General features: G+C 40.3%; 1 protein-coding gene across 4 annotated transcripts in view; it reads left to right on the plus strand.

Annotated features, from left to right (window-relative positions):
* The window catches only part of ZFAND6 (zinc finger AN1-type containing 6), a 36006-nt gene that overhangs the window by 18500 nt on the left and 1977 nt on the right, over nt 1–15529 (plus strand). For all 4 annotated transcript variants that reach the window (XM_058846610.1, XM_058846611.1, XM_058846612.1 and 1 more), the window contains 3 exons: nt 6589–6758; nt 7830–7941; nt 10047–10147. In XM_058846610.1, coding sequence (XP_058702593.1) covers nt 6608–6758; nt 7830–7941; nt 10047–10147 — 364 coding nt within the window. In that variant the 5' untranslated portion in view covers nt 6589–6607. The remainder of the gene's footprint in view (nt 1–6588; nt 6759–7829; nt 7942–10046; nt 10148–15529) is intronic.

The raw sequence follows: 15529 nt of genomic DNA on the forward strand, positions 1-15529 counted from the left end.
GAAGAAAAGACTTCTCTAACTCTTTCATCTTTTTGTAAAGTTTTTGCTATGAGTGTGTAGTATAAGTACTTGATTTTAGCCTAAATTATGTCTGTACATGAAACAAAAATAAAAAGCTGTTCAACAGGAATAGACAGGAACATAGTAGATATTAAATGACTTGTCAAGTCAGTTAAAAGAACATCTTATGTAAGTCTTTGGTCACTAGCGTGAGTATTTTGTTTTTGTTATGAAGTCATATAAATTCTCCTTCAAATTGCAATTTAAAACTTTCGTTTGTTTGAGTAGGAAGAAAACTGGAGGCTCAGTGGAATGAGTGGAAGGTTTTAAAATGTATGGATTCTCTTAGTGCCGAGGAAGTTGGAACTCCTGTGTTTTGAAAAATGCAGCAGCTGTGTGTTCTGCTGCTACAGGAACAAAGAGGTCGCTGCCCTTACAGATCTGCTTGCATAGCTGGTCCTTAACCATATTCACTTTTTTAACTCAAAGCATTCTGATGAAACTGGGTCAGAGTGTAACTACACATGTAGCTGTGCTGGCAAATGTGAACCAGCTGCAGTGCTTTAGCAAGGGTGAGCTGTAAGATGAAATGACATGTCTGACTGCAACCAGCAAGCTGGGCTGAGCTGTAATGACTGAGGCCCCTATTCAAATCTGCCAGTTCTTCTTGGCTCCATAGCAAGTTGCTGGGACATGATAATGCCTTAAAGCAGCTACAAATGACTGCTCAGTGAATGTAAATTGGAGCCTTTTGGGAGACAGCAATGGAGTAAAAAAACACAGGACTGTTCTGTAGCTTGCTAGGAATCTGTGAGTCTAGTGCTTTACACCCTCAGTAGTGTCCTGTTTGCAGCAGGACACCTGAGCAGCAAATTCCAACATCAACCAGTATCCTCCAGCACAGCCAGTGCCTTGGGAGCTTCTGCAGCAAGATTCAACAGAACTTTGCTCTTGGGCTTTTATTTGCCCTTCGTTTCAATAAGCCTGTAGAGAAATGCATTTCCTATTTATTGCATTTTGTACCAGCATGCCTTTTCATATGGTGGTACAGGTGGTATTGGGTATCTGTGCCAGTACATGCTACGAAGTGAAGTGTATTTTTGTGTGCCCAACTTTGTGTTTTACTTGTGCCTGGAATGAAGCTCTGTATGTTTAAGCAGCACATATTACCACTTCTGCAGTTTCTTCCTTGCTTCATTAGCACAAAGAGAAAATGACCATTAGTATTGGTGCTACTTCAGCCAGCGCTGAACTGCTTCATTTTATAGGTGATTATGACAGAGGAGGGAATATCTTAATCACTTGTTAAAATTGGATTTATCATTGGAGGTGAATGTTAGGTAAAACTGTCAGTGTGCTGATTTTGACAGTGAGGAGTAGCTCACACTCAGTGCTCTGCTTTCTCTTTGAGCAGCAGCTTCGAAGTTGGCACCAGAATGATTCAAACTGTGTCTGCTGTGCTGCTGAGGCACAATGCTGTTTGGGTGGTCTCAGTGTTAGCTTTTAGGAGGGATCCTTCCCATACCAGTCACAGATTTTAGGACTGTTTGCAGAACACAAGACTGTACTGCAGGATGTGAGGAACTGCTTGTTTTCTTTACCAGAAATTGAAGTATGAGGATAGCTGGCATTCAAGAGACCTTTTTCTTTGGAGAAGACAGATGAAGAGAAAGCTGGCTTCTGTGCCAGATTTTTTTTTTTTTCTTGTCTAGAATGGGGCGGGGGGGGGGGGTGAAAGAGATTATTCTTAAACCTTGTGTGTTTAATCCTGCTAAATGCTGCTCTCTCTGATCTTACTGATTAACATTTGAAGCCTATAAAGCTAGGGTATCAGTTATTTGAAACTAGTGGCATATAAACATTTTAATTAAAAGGAAAAGAAGAAAGGGGGTGGGGAGGAAGACCAGTATCACAGCGCCTGCTCTGTGAAGAAGAGGTATCAACAAGTATTTTGTTACTTGCTTTACAGAGTATTGGAAGATGTCTCTTTCTCTAGAGAACTTGATGTCCTGAAGATTTGCTCTGCTTTAGTGTTTCTCCAGGTTCAGCTCTGTACATTTTATAGGTGTGTCCTTTGCATAGCTTTTGCTTAGTACAGAGAGGAATTTACTCTGAGGATGTGCTGTGGTGAGCGAGGAAAGGTAGGACCTGTAGCAGCAGCAGTAAGAGGGCATTATTAAATGAATGAAGTTGTGTATTACAGGAGTAACAGGAGCAAGTAGACTGTAAACACCGTATTTGCAGGAAAAGGAGGACTTAGCCTGCAGAGCTGTGTGCTGCCATGCTTCTAGTGGCAATAAATATCTATAAGAAAACAGTGAGAGATAATTTCAGCTGAAGTTTAGCAATTTTTTGCTAATACAGAAAGAGGGTGTTTATTCCATAATCTTCAATGAAGTAGATGTTCTGGGGTTGCACTGAGAGGAGTTGTTGGAGGCTCTTGCACTTCCCTCTAGTCTGTTCCTTCTCATTACTGCTTGTACAACTGGTTATACAACTACATTGTAAAGTAAAGCAGGGAATGTACTTAAAATATTGTAAAGAGCTCTGTTATTCTGGTTTATTTTTCTTTAAGATAAATCAATTCTGCATTCCTAATAATCTTCAGAATTCATAGCATTATCCTGTGATTGCTATGCAGGTACAGCTCTGGGGGAACAGGCAGAGCCCAGAGGCATTTTCAGGAGCTTGACAAGCTCCACACTTGTTTTGTGACACCTCAAACCAAGGGTGACATACTTGTAGTCATGTTGATCCCAGGACCTTGTTGTCACTTCAGCTATGAAGCTGCTTCAAGTGTCATACAGAGGCCAAGCTAGGGGAGACCATTTTTGAAATTATGGATAGTGTGTGCACTCGGGATTTATTTTACAGTAGGCTTGATGCTCAGCAAGGGCTTGCTGCCCCTAAAAAGGGCTGTCCTATTTTTAGCCATGTCACTTCCTGTGCAGTGTATGTCATTTCTCTGGAGTTGATCTTCTATCAGATCAGCAAGCTCTCCAGTGCACCAGAACAAATATTTGTGTTGTTTCCGTGGGATGACTGAGCTAATGTGGCTGCAGGCAGGGACAGGGGGAAGCAGTGGCCAGAGCTGTGGGAGCAGGCTCACCCTCTCTGGCAGCGCTGTTTCAGCAGTGACTGCCCACCTCTCCTGCTTTATGGGATGTTTGGGCTCAATGACGCTGTGGGTCTTCCTGCCTGAGGCCTTTTGGACATTTTTGAAACAAAAATTATGTGAAGCTGAGCCAAGAACTGGGCTGATAGGAGGTCCTTCCCTCCCCCAAAAACATCTGTTCCATGATCTCTGGCTGCTGGTGTTTGCTGTGATGGGGCAGAGTCCGGCTGCTGTACTGGCGGCTGTTTGCCGGGGCCCGGGGTGAGGAGGAGCTGTCCTGTCCCTGTGGCAGGGCTGTGTCACCCGGCCCCTGCCCTCCCGCAGGACTGCGTGTACAGGAGAGACGTGGCTCCAGTGCAGTGGCAGCAACTGCCACTACTTGGGCCTCTTTCGTTCTGTTTTCAGTGCCCGGTTTTGGCTTGTGGTTCTTAATTCTTTCAGCCTGCTTTGCTCCTGAAACAGGCATTTCCATGTCTGCAGCTAGACCCTCTCTCCTGCCTGAACAGCACACGTGTGACAAATGATGTCAGAAACCAATCTGTGTTGAAACTAATTGGCAGAAGGTGGAGTGGTTGATTTTTAAAGTTTGATAATTTCCTTGTTTCATTTTGGTGCATGTGAGCACTGAAAGGGAGGGCTAAGCATGGGAAGGCTTATTATACTGGTTTGGCATTCTGTGGTTAAGGGTTCAAATAGGTGAGTCCAGCCATCCCAGGAGCTTACAGGCTGCTAAAACAAGTGTTGTCCCTCCTCACATCAATTCCAGAGGCTCTCCTGTGCTGGACTTCCTACATATTGTGTTTTTGCATTTGAACTGATTGAGCTCACTGAACTGTCAGAAAACTTTGTGTTGGTGATGGTCCTTTCTTTTCCTGATGGGTTTTTTTGGTGGCTCACAGCAGTAATTGTGTGGGTGAGAGGGATTGTACCCAATTCTCTCCTTCCTACCCAACAAGCTGTTGTCTTTGTGCAGGTTCTCCTTTGACTTCATAACATTGCATCAGGTTGATCCTATCTCTTATTCCTTGTGTTTTTCAAATATTAGCAACCAATGAAAGATCTCCTGCTTCCTGTGGCCCTTATTAAAACTCTTCAGAAGAATCCCTGGCACTTCCCCTTGGAGACTGAAGTGTTCTGGAGCCTCATGCCAGTGGCTTGTGCTTTGACTGGTGACAGGATCCACTGGTTAATGAACTTGGGAACTGGCTTAGCTGGAACTCAGGCCAGATTTTCTTGTTTTTCTTCTGGGCATCTTTGGGCACCTTTCACAGTTTGTTTATTGAATTTGAGCAGAACCTTTTTTTCCGTCCATGTTAGAGATTGTTATTCTGTGTTTGTGTTAGCACCTGGTCCCTTCAGCAGCGTTGTGTTGGGGAATATATTAGCAGTGACTGCTGCAGTTATTGAGTTCCTGTGTGCTGCTTGAAGCTAATATTGAACAGAAAGAAAATCATGGTACAATATGAAGTTAGTGTAGGGTTCTTTAATATGCTACTGCCTAAAGTTAAAAGGATTAATACTTGTATTGTGACACTGAATCACTATTAGCTCTTGAAATATTCAGTCAAAAGTACTTTTAATTAGTCTTTCATTCTTAAACATTCTATGCCAAAATTGACTTGCGTAAGGTTTCAGCTTTAAATTGGTTCTGGTTACCAAAGCACAGCAAACTCATATTCATTTGCACTCCCCTGAAATGGCTTCTCTGAAATGTTGGGCCCAGCAGAAGAATTAAATTCCACATGCACTACTTGCAGTTTCATTCTGAAAGACTGTCTGGAGAAAAGCAGGAATGAAAGTGCTCTTTCAGCTACAAGTACAGTACTTCAGCAAAAATCAAATTTAGCTGTTGTGTGAGGTCAATGGGGGCTTTGTATGTCGAAAGCAAGTGCTTCTCTGGTGGGGCGGGGGAGTGTAGTCAACAGCTGAAATAAGCTTAATTGCAGGTTGAAGCTGAAAAAGATACAATCAGATTTTGGTTGTCTTCCTGCCTGTACATCTTCCTTGTCTTCTATCTTGACTCCTTCCTTGTCCATAGAGTACCTTATTGCTGTGAGCAGAAGACTTTACTTGTTTCTGTGTTGCTGTTGGCTTTGCAATCCAGAGGTTTGCTCTTGGTATCAGTTTCATATGTTTTGGGGAAATAAAAACAAAATGGAGTGTATGTGGGTGTGAGAAGAGATGGGGAGATTTCTCTGGAAACAAAATAATGGGAAAGTTGTTTGTGTTTGGCTTCAAATACATCTTATGTAAAAGAAAATATTTTTTACTGTGTTACTTCTTACTGTGGTTTAATCTAGTTTTATAACATGGCAATTGGTGAAGTATTCAAGTATCTTGAAACCCCTTTCCCTCTGGATTTTTTTCTTTTTGTTTGAAATGTGTACTGATGTTACTTGCAAGATTGGTTTTATTTTTTCAGTAATATTGCTTATCTTCAGCTTAACTTTCAAGAATTAAAATCACCTATGCTTCAACTTACTTTTTAATCAGGAAATGGAAGACTTAAGTTGATCTTGAATTAAATATAAATAGTTGAGACCTTGATATAGCTAGTTTCTTAATGAGAAGCTCTTTTCTCTTTCAAAATTGGTAAAAAAAGGTGCAGTTGTATATTTATGGAGGGGGGAAAAATGGAAAATTATCTCATGAAATGACATGTCAAAAATTACTTGCAATTAGACCACTTGATAATAGCTAGGACCCTGAGAACACTGATGGAAATTGTCATTTGTTGTAACTTTCTTGTAATATCTTGCAAATGTCTGTAAACTTGGTTAATGCAAGCTGGGGGGGGGGAAATAAATGATACAGCTTTTATGAAAACCAAATTTAAGGATGTTAAATAATGTAGAAAATCATATGAGTTAAGAGATATGATATATATCTATTCTCATTTTTATTATATTTTCAAACAGAATAAATAAGAGTTTGTGTATGTGGTCTAATATTTTTGACTGTAAGGGTGATTTTCTCTTAGTGTGTGAAAAATCATAATTTGGGGTTTGTGGTAAGCAGTTGTCATCTTTCACTAATGACGCAGTGACTAAATAGTGACACGTGAATTCATGTGACTGTTGTTAATTATAATTACTATGCAGCAAGCAAGCCTGTGTTACCGTGCTTGTCTCTGATTTTACAGTTCTCTTCCACAGTGTCAGGTCCTCTACTCCCCTTACCTGACTGCCAGAAGCACCAATATCTGCTAAAGTTTCTTTTCTTTGTGGGGTATACATTGAAAATAAATGGATGGGACTGGGGGGGTGGGTCATGCAAAGCCTACATAGGACTGTGTTTGTGTTATTGGGCAGACTTTATAGACTTCTTGGGAAAGGGCACCGAGTTACCCACAAGGCATTTTTTCTGGATGGTCTTTTTGCTGAGCTGTAGGAAATTGCAGATTTTCAAATGTCAGCTGTAAAAGAAGGATTTTCTCAGGCCTCTAAATACTGGGTTGTGTATATCAATTTCAGGTTTATAGAAGAAGGGAGAATGGCTCAAGAAACTAACCGTAGCCAAGTGCCTATGCTTTGTTCCACTGGCTGCGGATTTTATGGGAATCCTCGCACAAATGGCATGTGTTCAGTGTGCTACAAAGAGCACCTTCAAAGGCAGAACAGTAATGGTAGAATTAGCCCTCCTGGTAAGTAACCCCAACACGTGTGTGTGTGAACAGCTCAACCTGACACAGTGGGCAGCAGCTTCCTGGCCTTGTCCAGATACTGATTGTTGGAGCATTAGTGCAAACCATTTCATTCCAGCATCTCACCTTATGGAATGAGCTTGGGTGGAATGCTCATAATGTAATTCTGTAGCCATTAATCTGCTCAAATGTGGACTCTCGCTAATACCTTTTGTATTCATTTGAGTGTTTCTGATTTGAAATTACAAAAATGCAGAAAAACACTACACCAACATATTTGCTGAAATTACTGACAGAGACAGGATAGAGCTTGGGAAATGTTTATGAAAATCATTTTAAGTACAGGTATTTCATCTCTGCAGCCTCATGCTGAAGGATTAACCTGTTGTAACCATTTGATAGTGATGCCTTTTCCTTTTGAAGGCCTTCAGGGGCTTTTGTGGACATCTTTCCATAACTGCCCCTGAAGGCCTTCAAATAAAGATCTGTGCTTATATTACCTCCTTACTAAAACAATTTCATTTCCAGATTGGGAAAAGGCAACAATAGCTTCTCCTTGACTTCACATACTTTCTGTTCTTTTTGCCCCAATGCCCTTTGTACTGTTGCCTTTCCTTCAGCCTGACCTTTTAAGTTGAAGCAAAAACTTCTACTGAAATCTGGGGATCTGGGTTCTACCCCTTCAAAATGCATCTGGAGTTGGCATTAGGATGTTATACTGGTGTTCCCATCTTGGTTTTTTAAACAAAACACCAGCTTCTCATGTCAAAGTACTGGAGTTTATCCTCAGAAAGCTGTTTGTAGATGCTTTATTTAGCAAAAAATAGTATCTGTTTTAAAACTCCAGCCTCAAAATTTTCTGCAGTATAAATTCTAGGGGCCTGGGGCTGGAACAACATCAAAATATGACCAAACATAATTACTTTGTTGTAAAATTACGTTTCATTGTGGTGTAGGCAGAGATTAAATTATTTTCCTGACTAGTGTTTTAGGGGTTGAAGAGTGTGCTGTGTAACTTTTGTAATCCCAGGAAGTGGCATAACGCATTTTCCCTGGATGTGTGTTTTGCAGCAGCCTCTGTCAGTAGTATCACCGAGTCCTTACCGGTCCAGTGCACAGAGGGCAGTGCCCAGGAACCTCAGTCCACTTTAGATTCTACATCGACTCCATCTATGCAGCCAAGGTAAGGTGCTTCGGTCTGCTCTGTCTTTACAGAAAAATCTCTGTCAAAATGATTAAATGGATTGTGCTGATCCTGCATAATTAAGTGTTGGAGCCAGGATTAGGAAAAGGTGTAAGATTTCAGTGCTAACTTTAAAGCATGGGATCTCAGGGTGAAGGCTAGCAGATCTCTGTGCTTTATCTGGCATTCAAATGGAAATTTGTCTTTAGAATTTAGCCTACAAGGTTCTGTTCTGCAGAAATTTGTCTGGCTGCTCTTATGCTTCCACAACTTGCAGTTGTACATTTACCAAAGGAGAACTCTTTTCATCCTAGGAACTTGAGGATTTTGTAAAATGTCAGGGAACTGTTTACTAGAGCTCTCATAAATAAATGTATGATAATGTGTTAACAAGCCAGTTGCTTTGCAAGGAGTGGAGAGTACTAGAACAGGGTGAAGATGCGAGTCTTGGTACAAGTTGTGCTACTGAACTGATCTCTTATTAAACAAGTAATTTCCATCTGGATTATTCAAGGATACATAATGTCCTCTTGTAAATCACTCAGACTTACTAAGTGTTCTCCATTTGTAAAAGCTAAATATTTGTTTATATTTAGTGGCATCATTTCAGTTTAGAAACCAACAGCAACTTAAGTGCTTCAGAATTTTTTTGAGTGAAAAGTGTTAGTGTGTTATATACTATGGGAGCTAAACTTGCAGTAATACTCATTTCAACTTTCCTTTAAAAAAATGAATGTAGTAGAACACAGGCTGAGGGCAATTTCATCAGTTACTGCTGACTGATTCTGCTCAGACTGTTTTCTGCTCCCTAGCTTTTTATAGGAGGTGTTATCTCATGCTTGGATCCTGCATATGAACTGAGAGCTAGGTGCCATGCTTGATGCTATATTTAGTCTTTCCCTTCTGAGGTTTCTAGTTGGGGTAGAAAATACATATCTTTTACCCTGAAACAACTCTCCTGGTGTGTGTAGAAAAATAAAAAAAGTCCATTCAGGTCAATGCACAGATGTGAACCAATTGCAGTGACTTGCCTTTGTTCTCTCACAACTTCAGTACAATCATGAAAGAATAGAAGTACCTCACTGATCACTGGCTTGATCATTGGCTGCAGGAGAAATTAGTAGATGGTTTCTCTCGGACTTGTGCTTCAGAAAAATCAGTGTCATTTGCTTGTTTGTTTTTTTTTTTTTCAAAATAAAAAAGCAGGAATTCAACTTCAATCTCTGGAAATACCTCAGACTTATGACACTCTGAGGACAGAGAAAATTAATTGACAATGCCCTTTTGTAGGTGGCCAGACGGGCAGTTCAAGACCTACATGAAGTTCTTGACAATTAGAATTGCAACTCCGGTGCTCTGGTTGTGCCATGGAGTGTTGGTTCATGGGCTGCTGGATAATCTGGTTTTCACCTTCAGAGTGAATCCCTCAGTGGAAAGGAAGAAAAAAAATGCAAATGAGATAGTGCTGCCTCTTGCTTGGGACTTGAACTCTGTCCTGTTCCATAGGAGAGCTGCTGGATGAGCAGCTTGGCTGGGAGTGATGGCTAGTGTTGAATTGCTCTCTCTCAACTGCTCAGGGTGTTCATTGGTGAGTGTTCAGCCGTGCTGTGGTTTAGCAGGATGGCTAAAGGGTTGGGAAGTTTGGCCTGCACCACTTTACACTGTGAAAATCCAAGGGGTTCTCTGTGCAGCTGCTGCAGTTTTATTACTGGAAACATTGACATGCTGCAATTTTCTCGTTCGTATCACCAGAGCACTGAAACTATCTCCTCTACAATTATCTTGCTGACTTAAGTTATAAGGATCATTGCATATTGAATGTTGCATTATTGCTTCTGTGTGGAATGATGCTATGCCAAACCACCCAAAATATTTTTTCCTTTCTTATAGTGGAACTGTTTTGTTGCATTCAGTATGAATTAAAAAAATCTGTTTACCTTTTGTGTCAGTTCAGATTGTGACAGCTTTAGGTGGTTACAGAAACAACTTTAGAGTGAAAAGTTCTGGGATACCTTTTCATCAAGAGGTGCCCTAATGTAACTCTTACAGGAAAAGAATGTGGAAATGCATTGTAAAAATCATAACTTTCTTCTTTTGCCCTTCAGCCCTGTGTCAAGTCAGTCACTTTTAACAGAATCCGTAGCATCATCCCAACCGGATAGTACGGCTGTGGACAAAACAGTACCTGAGACAGAAGGGTTGCAAGGTTGGTGCCTAGTTTTCAGTGCCAGAACTTATGAATAATATTTTTAAGACTTTGACTGTTTTTAATACACTTCTGTTCAAGACTTGGCTGATTCTCAGACCCTAATATTCTGTGAAATCAGAAGGCAAAATAAGGATATAGTTTATTTTCCTAAACGCCAAGTTAAATTGAAACCTTAGGTTTAATTGATGATGTCAATGTCTGCCATAAACAAGTGTGTTAATTGGTGTTGGATATACACATCATAAATCAACATCCTGTTATGTCTCTGCCATGGCTATTACATCTAAGTAGAGGTTTGAGTATGTGTTACTTCTCATTTACATTTACAGCACATATCAGAAGTTTATAAGCGTATTTGTGATAGAGGGTGTTTGACATAGCCATTGCAAGAACAGGGTCAGTATTTTCTATAAACCAGAAACACCTATAAGAGAGCCTTTCACCTATGAACTGTAGTGGTGTAAGATTTTGAACTACTGAAATTCACTTTATCAAGTATAAAATTACCAAACCATAGGCTATGTTTGCTTGAAGGACAATGGCTGAGTGGGTTAACTATATAGACCTAAGATCCTTCTTGCCAGTACAATGTAAAGTTACTTTTCACTTTTTTCTTGTTTTCTATGTGCAGACTTTCAGAGCTTAAGACTAAAAAAAAATTAATAGTATTTCTTAGGAAATGCAAAAATGTCAGATAATTTACAAAATGTGCTCACACTGGTAATCTTCTGGGCATTATAGAAGGTATTTAAAGGAAAGTCAGTAAGTATTCCGCATTTTGCAGTATGGTTTTCAAGGATCAACATATATCAGGTGTTTAGATTACTCAGCTGTGTCCTCTGTCCTTTTCTTTGTACCCTCATTTCTAAACTAAGAACATCACCAGCATGTAGTTACAGTTCTAAATTACCATCCCTATTTATAACTCTCTGGCAGGGTCAGCCGTATTTCCTTAAGAGTTCCTTCTGTGTTGTCCCTTAACTGAAAATCATAGGAAATGTAGTGTTTCCAGTTAAAAAGCGTTTTGATTTGAAAATATAGGTTTGGAAGGAAAGCTTCTTAGAATGGATGCTGAGAGGGATTTAATTGAATTGCTGTCACAGTTGTGCATCCTGAAGTTCCTTTTTTTTTTTTGAAGTTGAATTTTAGGTTGCTGACAAGCATGTATACAAACAAGTGAATCCAAGTGGGTTTTAGCATTGCCTAAGTTTCTAATGTTTAGAAAAAGATAAGGTCACAGCAATGTGCTGGTTGGTCCCAGAGTGAAGTGTGTCTAATAGAACTTCTGTTGATGCAGGGGAACAGGAGAAATAATGTCAGTATTTATTTTGATAAAATCTTGCCTTGTGGGAATGTCTGTTCTGGGGTGAATTGTTCTGTGCTGTTGGTGTAAGTTAATGTATTGTGTTCAGCTGAGGTCCCCTTAACTTGCCATTTAACAAAAATTACCAGGCTACAACAACATTGAATGAAAGACTGGGTGAATAATTAAACTTGCTTGGATTACTATTATTACTTTTCTAAAGCAGACAGATAAATGAGACTTGAGCTGTGTGCAGTGCAGTCCTTGCTGTTTGCAGTCAAGCTAAAACTACAAAGGGATAAAATTCCCAAAGAGCAGTTCAGATTTGTCTTTGTTGGATTTAGGCATTGCAGAAGAAACAGAGGAAGACTCTAGAATATGTTCATAAGTGTAGACTTGGAGCTATAGCGTTTGTATGATGATGCTTACGGAAGAGTGCAAAAGCCCAGATACTCAGAGAGGGACTAATAGAATTTTTTTTTAACTTTAATGTTCTTAAATACCATGAACATCCCATTAAAGATGACCTAAAATGAAACTCGTTAAGTACAGTCCAGTTTTTCTAGCAGCTTTCTTCTATTCTAAGCATTTCTCCAAATCATTTTAATTACCTCCTGGGCTATTGTACCTTTTGCTCAGCATGATGGCCCTGTTAGGATTAGCCAGTCAGGGTTCCTGATTTGTCAGCCAGAGGATTAACGGGGCTGCCTCCAGGAAAGCCTGCAAGTAGGTAAAGAGGTGCTTCACTTCCCTGGGGTAAACGAGTTAAAACCATCCAAGTTAGGATTCATGCTTCTGGTTCAGGGAGGATTTTAAAGGTATAGGAAGCTTGTCATGAAAGGCAGGAGGACTTCACCAAAAATATTATGGAGCTCCTACAAGTGAAGAACATGGGGCTAAAAGTATAAATCCAAGTAATGGATGGACTGTCAGCCTCTCTGAGGCTGAAAACTTCTGAGAATGAAAACAGCCGCTGTGATTTTCAAGCTTGTTGTGATTTGGAGAAGAGCATGTACTATTAGCATTGCAAAATGCCTGACACATGCTCATGTCATGTGCTGTGGTTGTTATTTGAAAAACCAAAGTACAAAGTTAGATTGGATTAACTGTCTAAAAGATACATGGCTGTTCTGAATGAAGTCACCTGATTTTGTGCATATCTGGAGTTTAGTAAGGTAAAACAGTTAAGTTCAAATGGAGTTTAAAAAATCTGGTGTTAAAATAATTAGGTTGCTGCAGGATTTTATGTGGAGGTAACTGGGACCCAAGGTGAATGCAGTTGAACTAATGGCTTCAACTTTAGTGGGCTTTACCAGGGTTGGCTCCGTAGACAATACTGGAAAGGAACTGATGGGTACTTCTCACGTTTGTCATAGTACCAGGAACTCAGAGGTAGAGTATGATTATGATACAAGTGTATAAAATGATACAGGATACCATGATATATTGAGTGAATGCTCTAGGGAGAGAGGAAACACTCAACAGAGAGATTTGAAACTACATTTTGTGGGTTAGTGTGCTCTTACTTAATTTGCCACTTCCTAACATTGAAACAGTGTGTTTTAGGCTGATTATGTCAGTTTAAAATGTTAACAAGTAGTGATATTCTCCTCTGGATTAACTTCATATTTCACTCCTCTGGAGGTGCAGGGGTTATTCTTCCTAGGCCTGGTGAAATGTCCTTAAGAAGTAAATGTTCATGCTCTTCTGTAGGAATAAGAAACCTTTTATGTTTAAAATCTTTGCCCAGTAATGTAGGGGTGATGAATGTAAAACATCCAGAGAGAACAGGTGAGGCGTTGGGTGTCTTGCTGCACGCACAGAGCTGAGTTGTGTCTGCAGGGGTGCAGAGGCTGAAGTGCATTTTGTCATGTGGATGCTGTTCTTGTGGTCAGTCAGGTAGGCACAAGTAAAGCAAAAGGAAAAGCTTGTGTTGTGCCTTTAGGAGGAAATCCAGGCATTGCTTGTTTTGATCAGCTAGGAGTATGTTCTGTAAATCAGGGAATTTCTTGTGGCCAGCCCAACTTGTCAGCTCCAGAAATATATATATATATATATATGCCTTTGTTCATACCTTACTCCTTTTTGATTAGTTGGCAGCTTGTACTGGTGCTGCCAGGGCTTCTGTTCTTCTGCTGCAGGCAGGGCTGGGGGAAGGGAGGACTTGGTTCAAGGAAAGCAGGCAGCAGCATCCTGGAATCCAGATGAAGTCCAGCAGTTGGGAGTGGCTGCAACATATTTCCTTCAAGCTCCAAGCTGGGCAGTATTGCATCTTACCTGGCTTTGTTCTGCTGTGGTCATCACAGGTATCTTATAGACTGAAAACTGGCACTTGGTCATCTAAAGCATTTGGGGTATTGTGATTATCATAGAGGACTCTGGTTCAAATCTCTGGCTTCTATTCAAAAGCAAAATGAGACCTGAAATTTATGGTTACTACAGTAGATACAAAGTGACTTCTGGTGCAGTAGAAGAATCTTCCCACTTGGTTCTACACTGAGCAGCAGCTCTTAAATATTTTTAAACCTTTTTAATGTGAGAGCCATACACACAAAGAAAATGTAAGTAGGGGTGTATGAGAGCCTTGTCATGCAGGGAAGAGTGACAGTTTTTCCTAAATTTAGCTAATAGTTACAGAGGCTCTTAGTGAAGATTACACTGAGGTAACTGGATTTTGTTACAGCAGGAAATGCAAGCTGGAGAATGTTAGCTCATGGCATGAATATGTCTTAATGAATTAATGAACAGTGCAATATCTGTTTTATGTAAAACTACAAAAGTTCATTTCAGTAAGTCTTACACCTTCTGGTTCTTATCTCACCTCTTTTAGTCCTTGCTGATTTTGGTTCTTACCTTGCAATCCTTTTGATATTATGCCCACTCAGAAATGTGTCCTTTAGCAGCCATTTAAAGCCATTGAACCTTTTTTTTTCCTTGCAAACTAGGAATTGTTATAAATTTCAGAATTTATTAAGAGAAGCTCTGCTTGTAATGTAGAGGTTGACTTAGAAGGATTTAATAGACCATGTATAATGGTATCTTTGCTAGATTAACCTGTGGAATATACTGTCCCCTCAGGCGAAGTCTTTGCTGGTGATCAGGTATCGTGCTGTCCATTGATGTTGCTTAGTACAATGTTTTGATACATAGCAAAAGTGATGAGTGCCCTTTCCTTTCAAAAAAAAAAAAAGATCAGAATAGCAGCACATGAAAAACCCCACTGGGTTTGTCATGCAGAAGAGCTGTCAGCTGGTGAAGAGCTAGCACAGAACTGCATCTGACAGTCTCTGACAAACAAAAGTCCAGCTGCACAGAGATGCCTGCAGCTTTTTCCCTGACAAATGTCTGAGCTTCCTGTTGTATTCCCTTCCTTACAGCACTGGTTCTAGCTCTGCTTCCATCCACACTCCTTCCAGCTGGAACTTGCTTTTGTTCTTTGCTGCAAATACTCCCAACTTCTGTGTATCTTATTCACTGGAGACTTGTCCTGCTGTGGTCTAGCTATGTCTGGTAGGCAGAGGCTGGCTCTTAGCCCTTCTTGAAATGAAATTGGGTTTTTTTTTGGTTTCTATTTCTGTTTTGTAATGTAAGGAATGTGCAAATACTTGAGGAAAACCAGCCAACTTCTATTTTTACCTGACTCAGGCAAATACTACTATTGCTTGCTCATATTCTCCCACACAACCTGTAACCTGTTTCTTTTAGATGTGAGAGAGCACTAAAGTAGATTGAAAGATGCCTTAGGAGAAATGTCTTTAAAATTAGGTTTTTACCTGCTTCCTTCTGAGCTGCAGGACAGTGTAGTTCCACCCTGTAAGCCTGGGCCTCTTTAGCTGGTGTTTCTCACCCCAGGTAGTGACAATGTAGGCTTTTTCCAGGTGTACAAGAGCAGCAGCATCACCACAGTGGTAGAGATTGTTCTGAAACGCTGTGTTTTATGTGGCCTCCATGCTGCAGTCTTCAGCAAAAATAATGTTGATTCAGGATTTGAAAGAGGGTGTTTTTCTCATCTGATTCTGTTACATAGAGTCCTTCTTGCAAGCAGATTCTGGGAACTGGGCAAGTAATACTGTGGG

Source organism: Poecile atricapillus, chromosome 11 (genome assembly GCF_030490865.1).
Source record: "Poecile atricapillus isolate bPoeAtr1 chromosome 11, bPoeAtr1.hap1, whole genome shotgun sequence".
In the NCBI taxonomy this organism is placed as follows: domain Eukaryota; kingdom Metazoa; phylum Chordata; class Aves; order Passeriformes; family Paridae; genus Poecile; species Poecile atricapillus.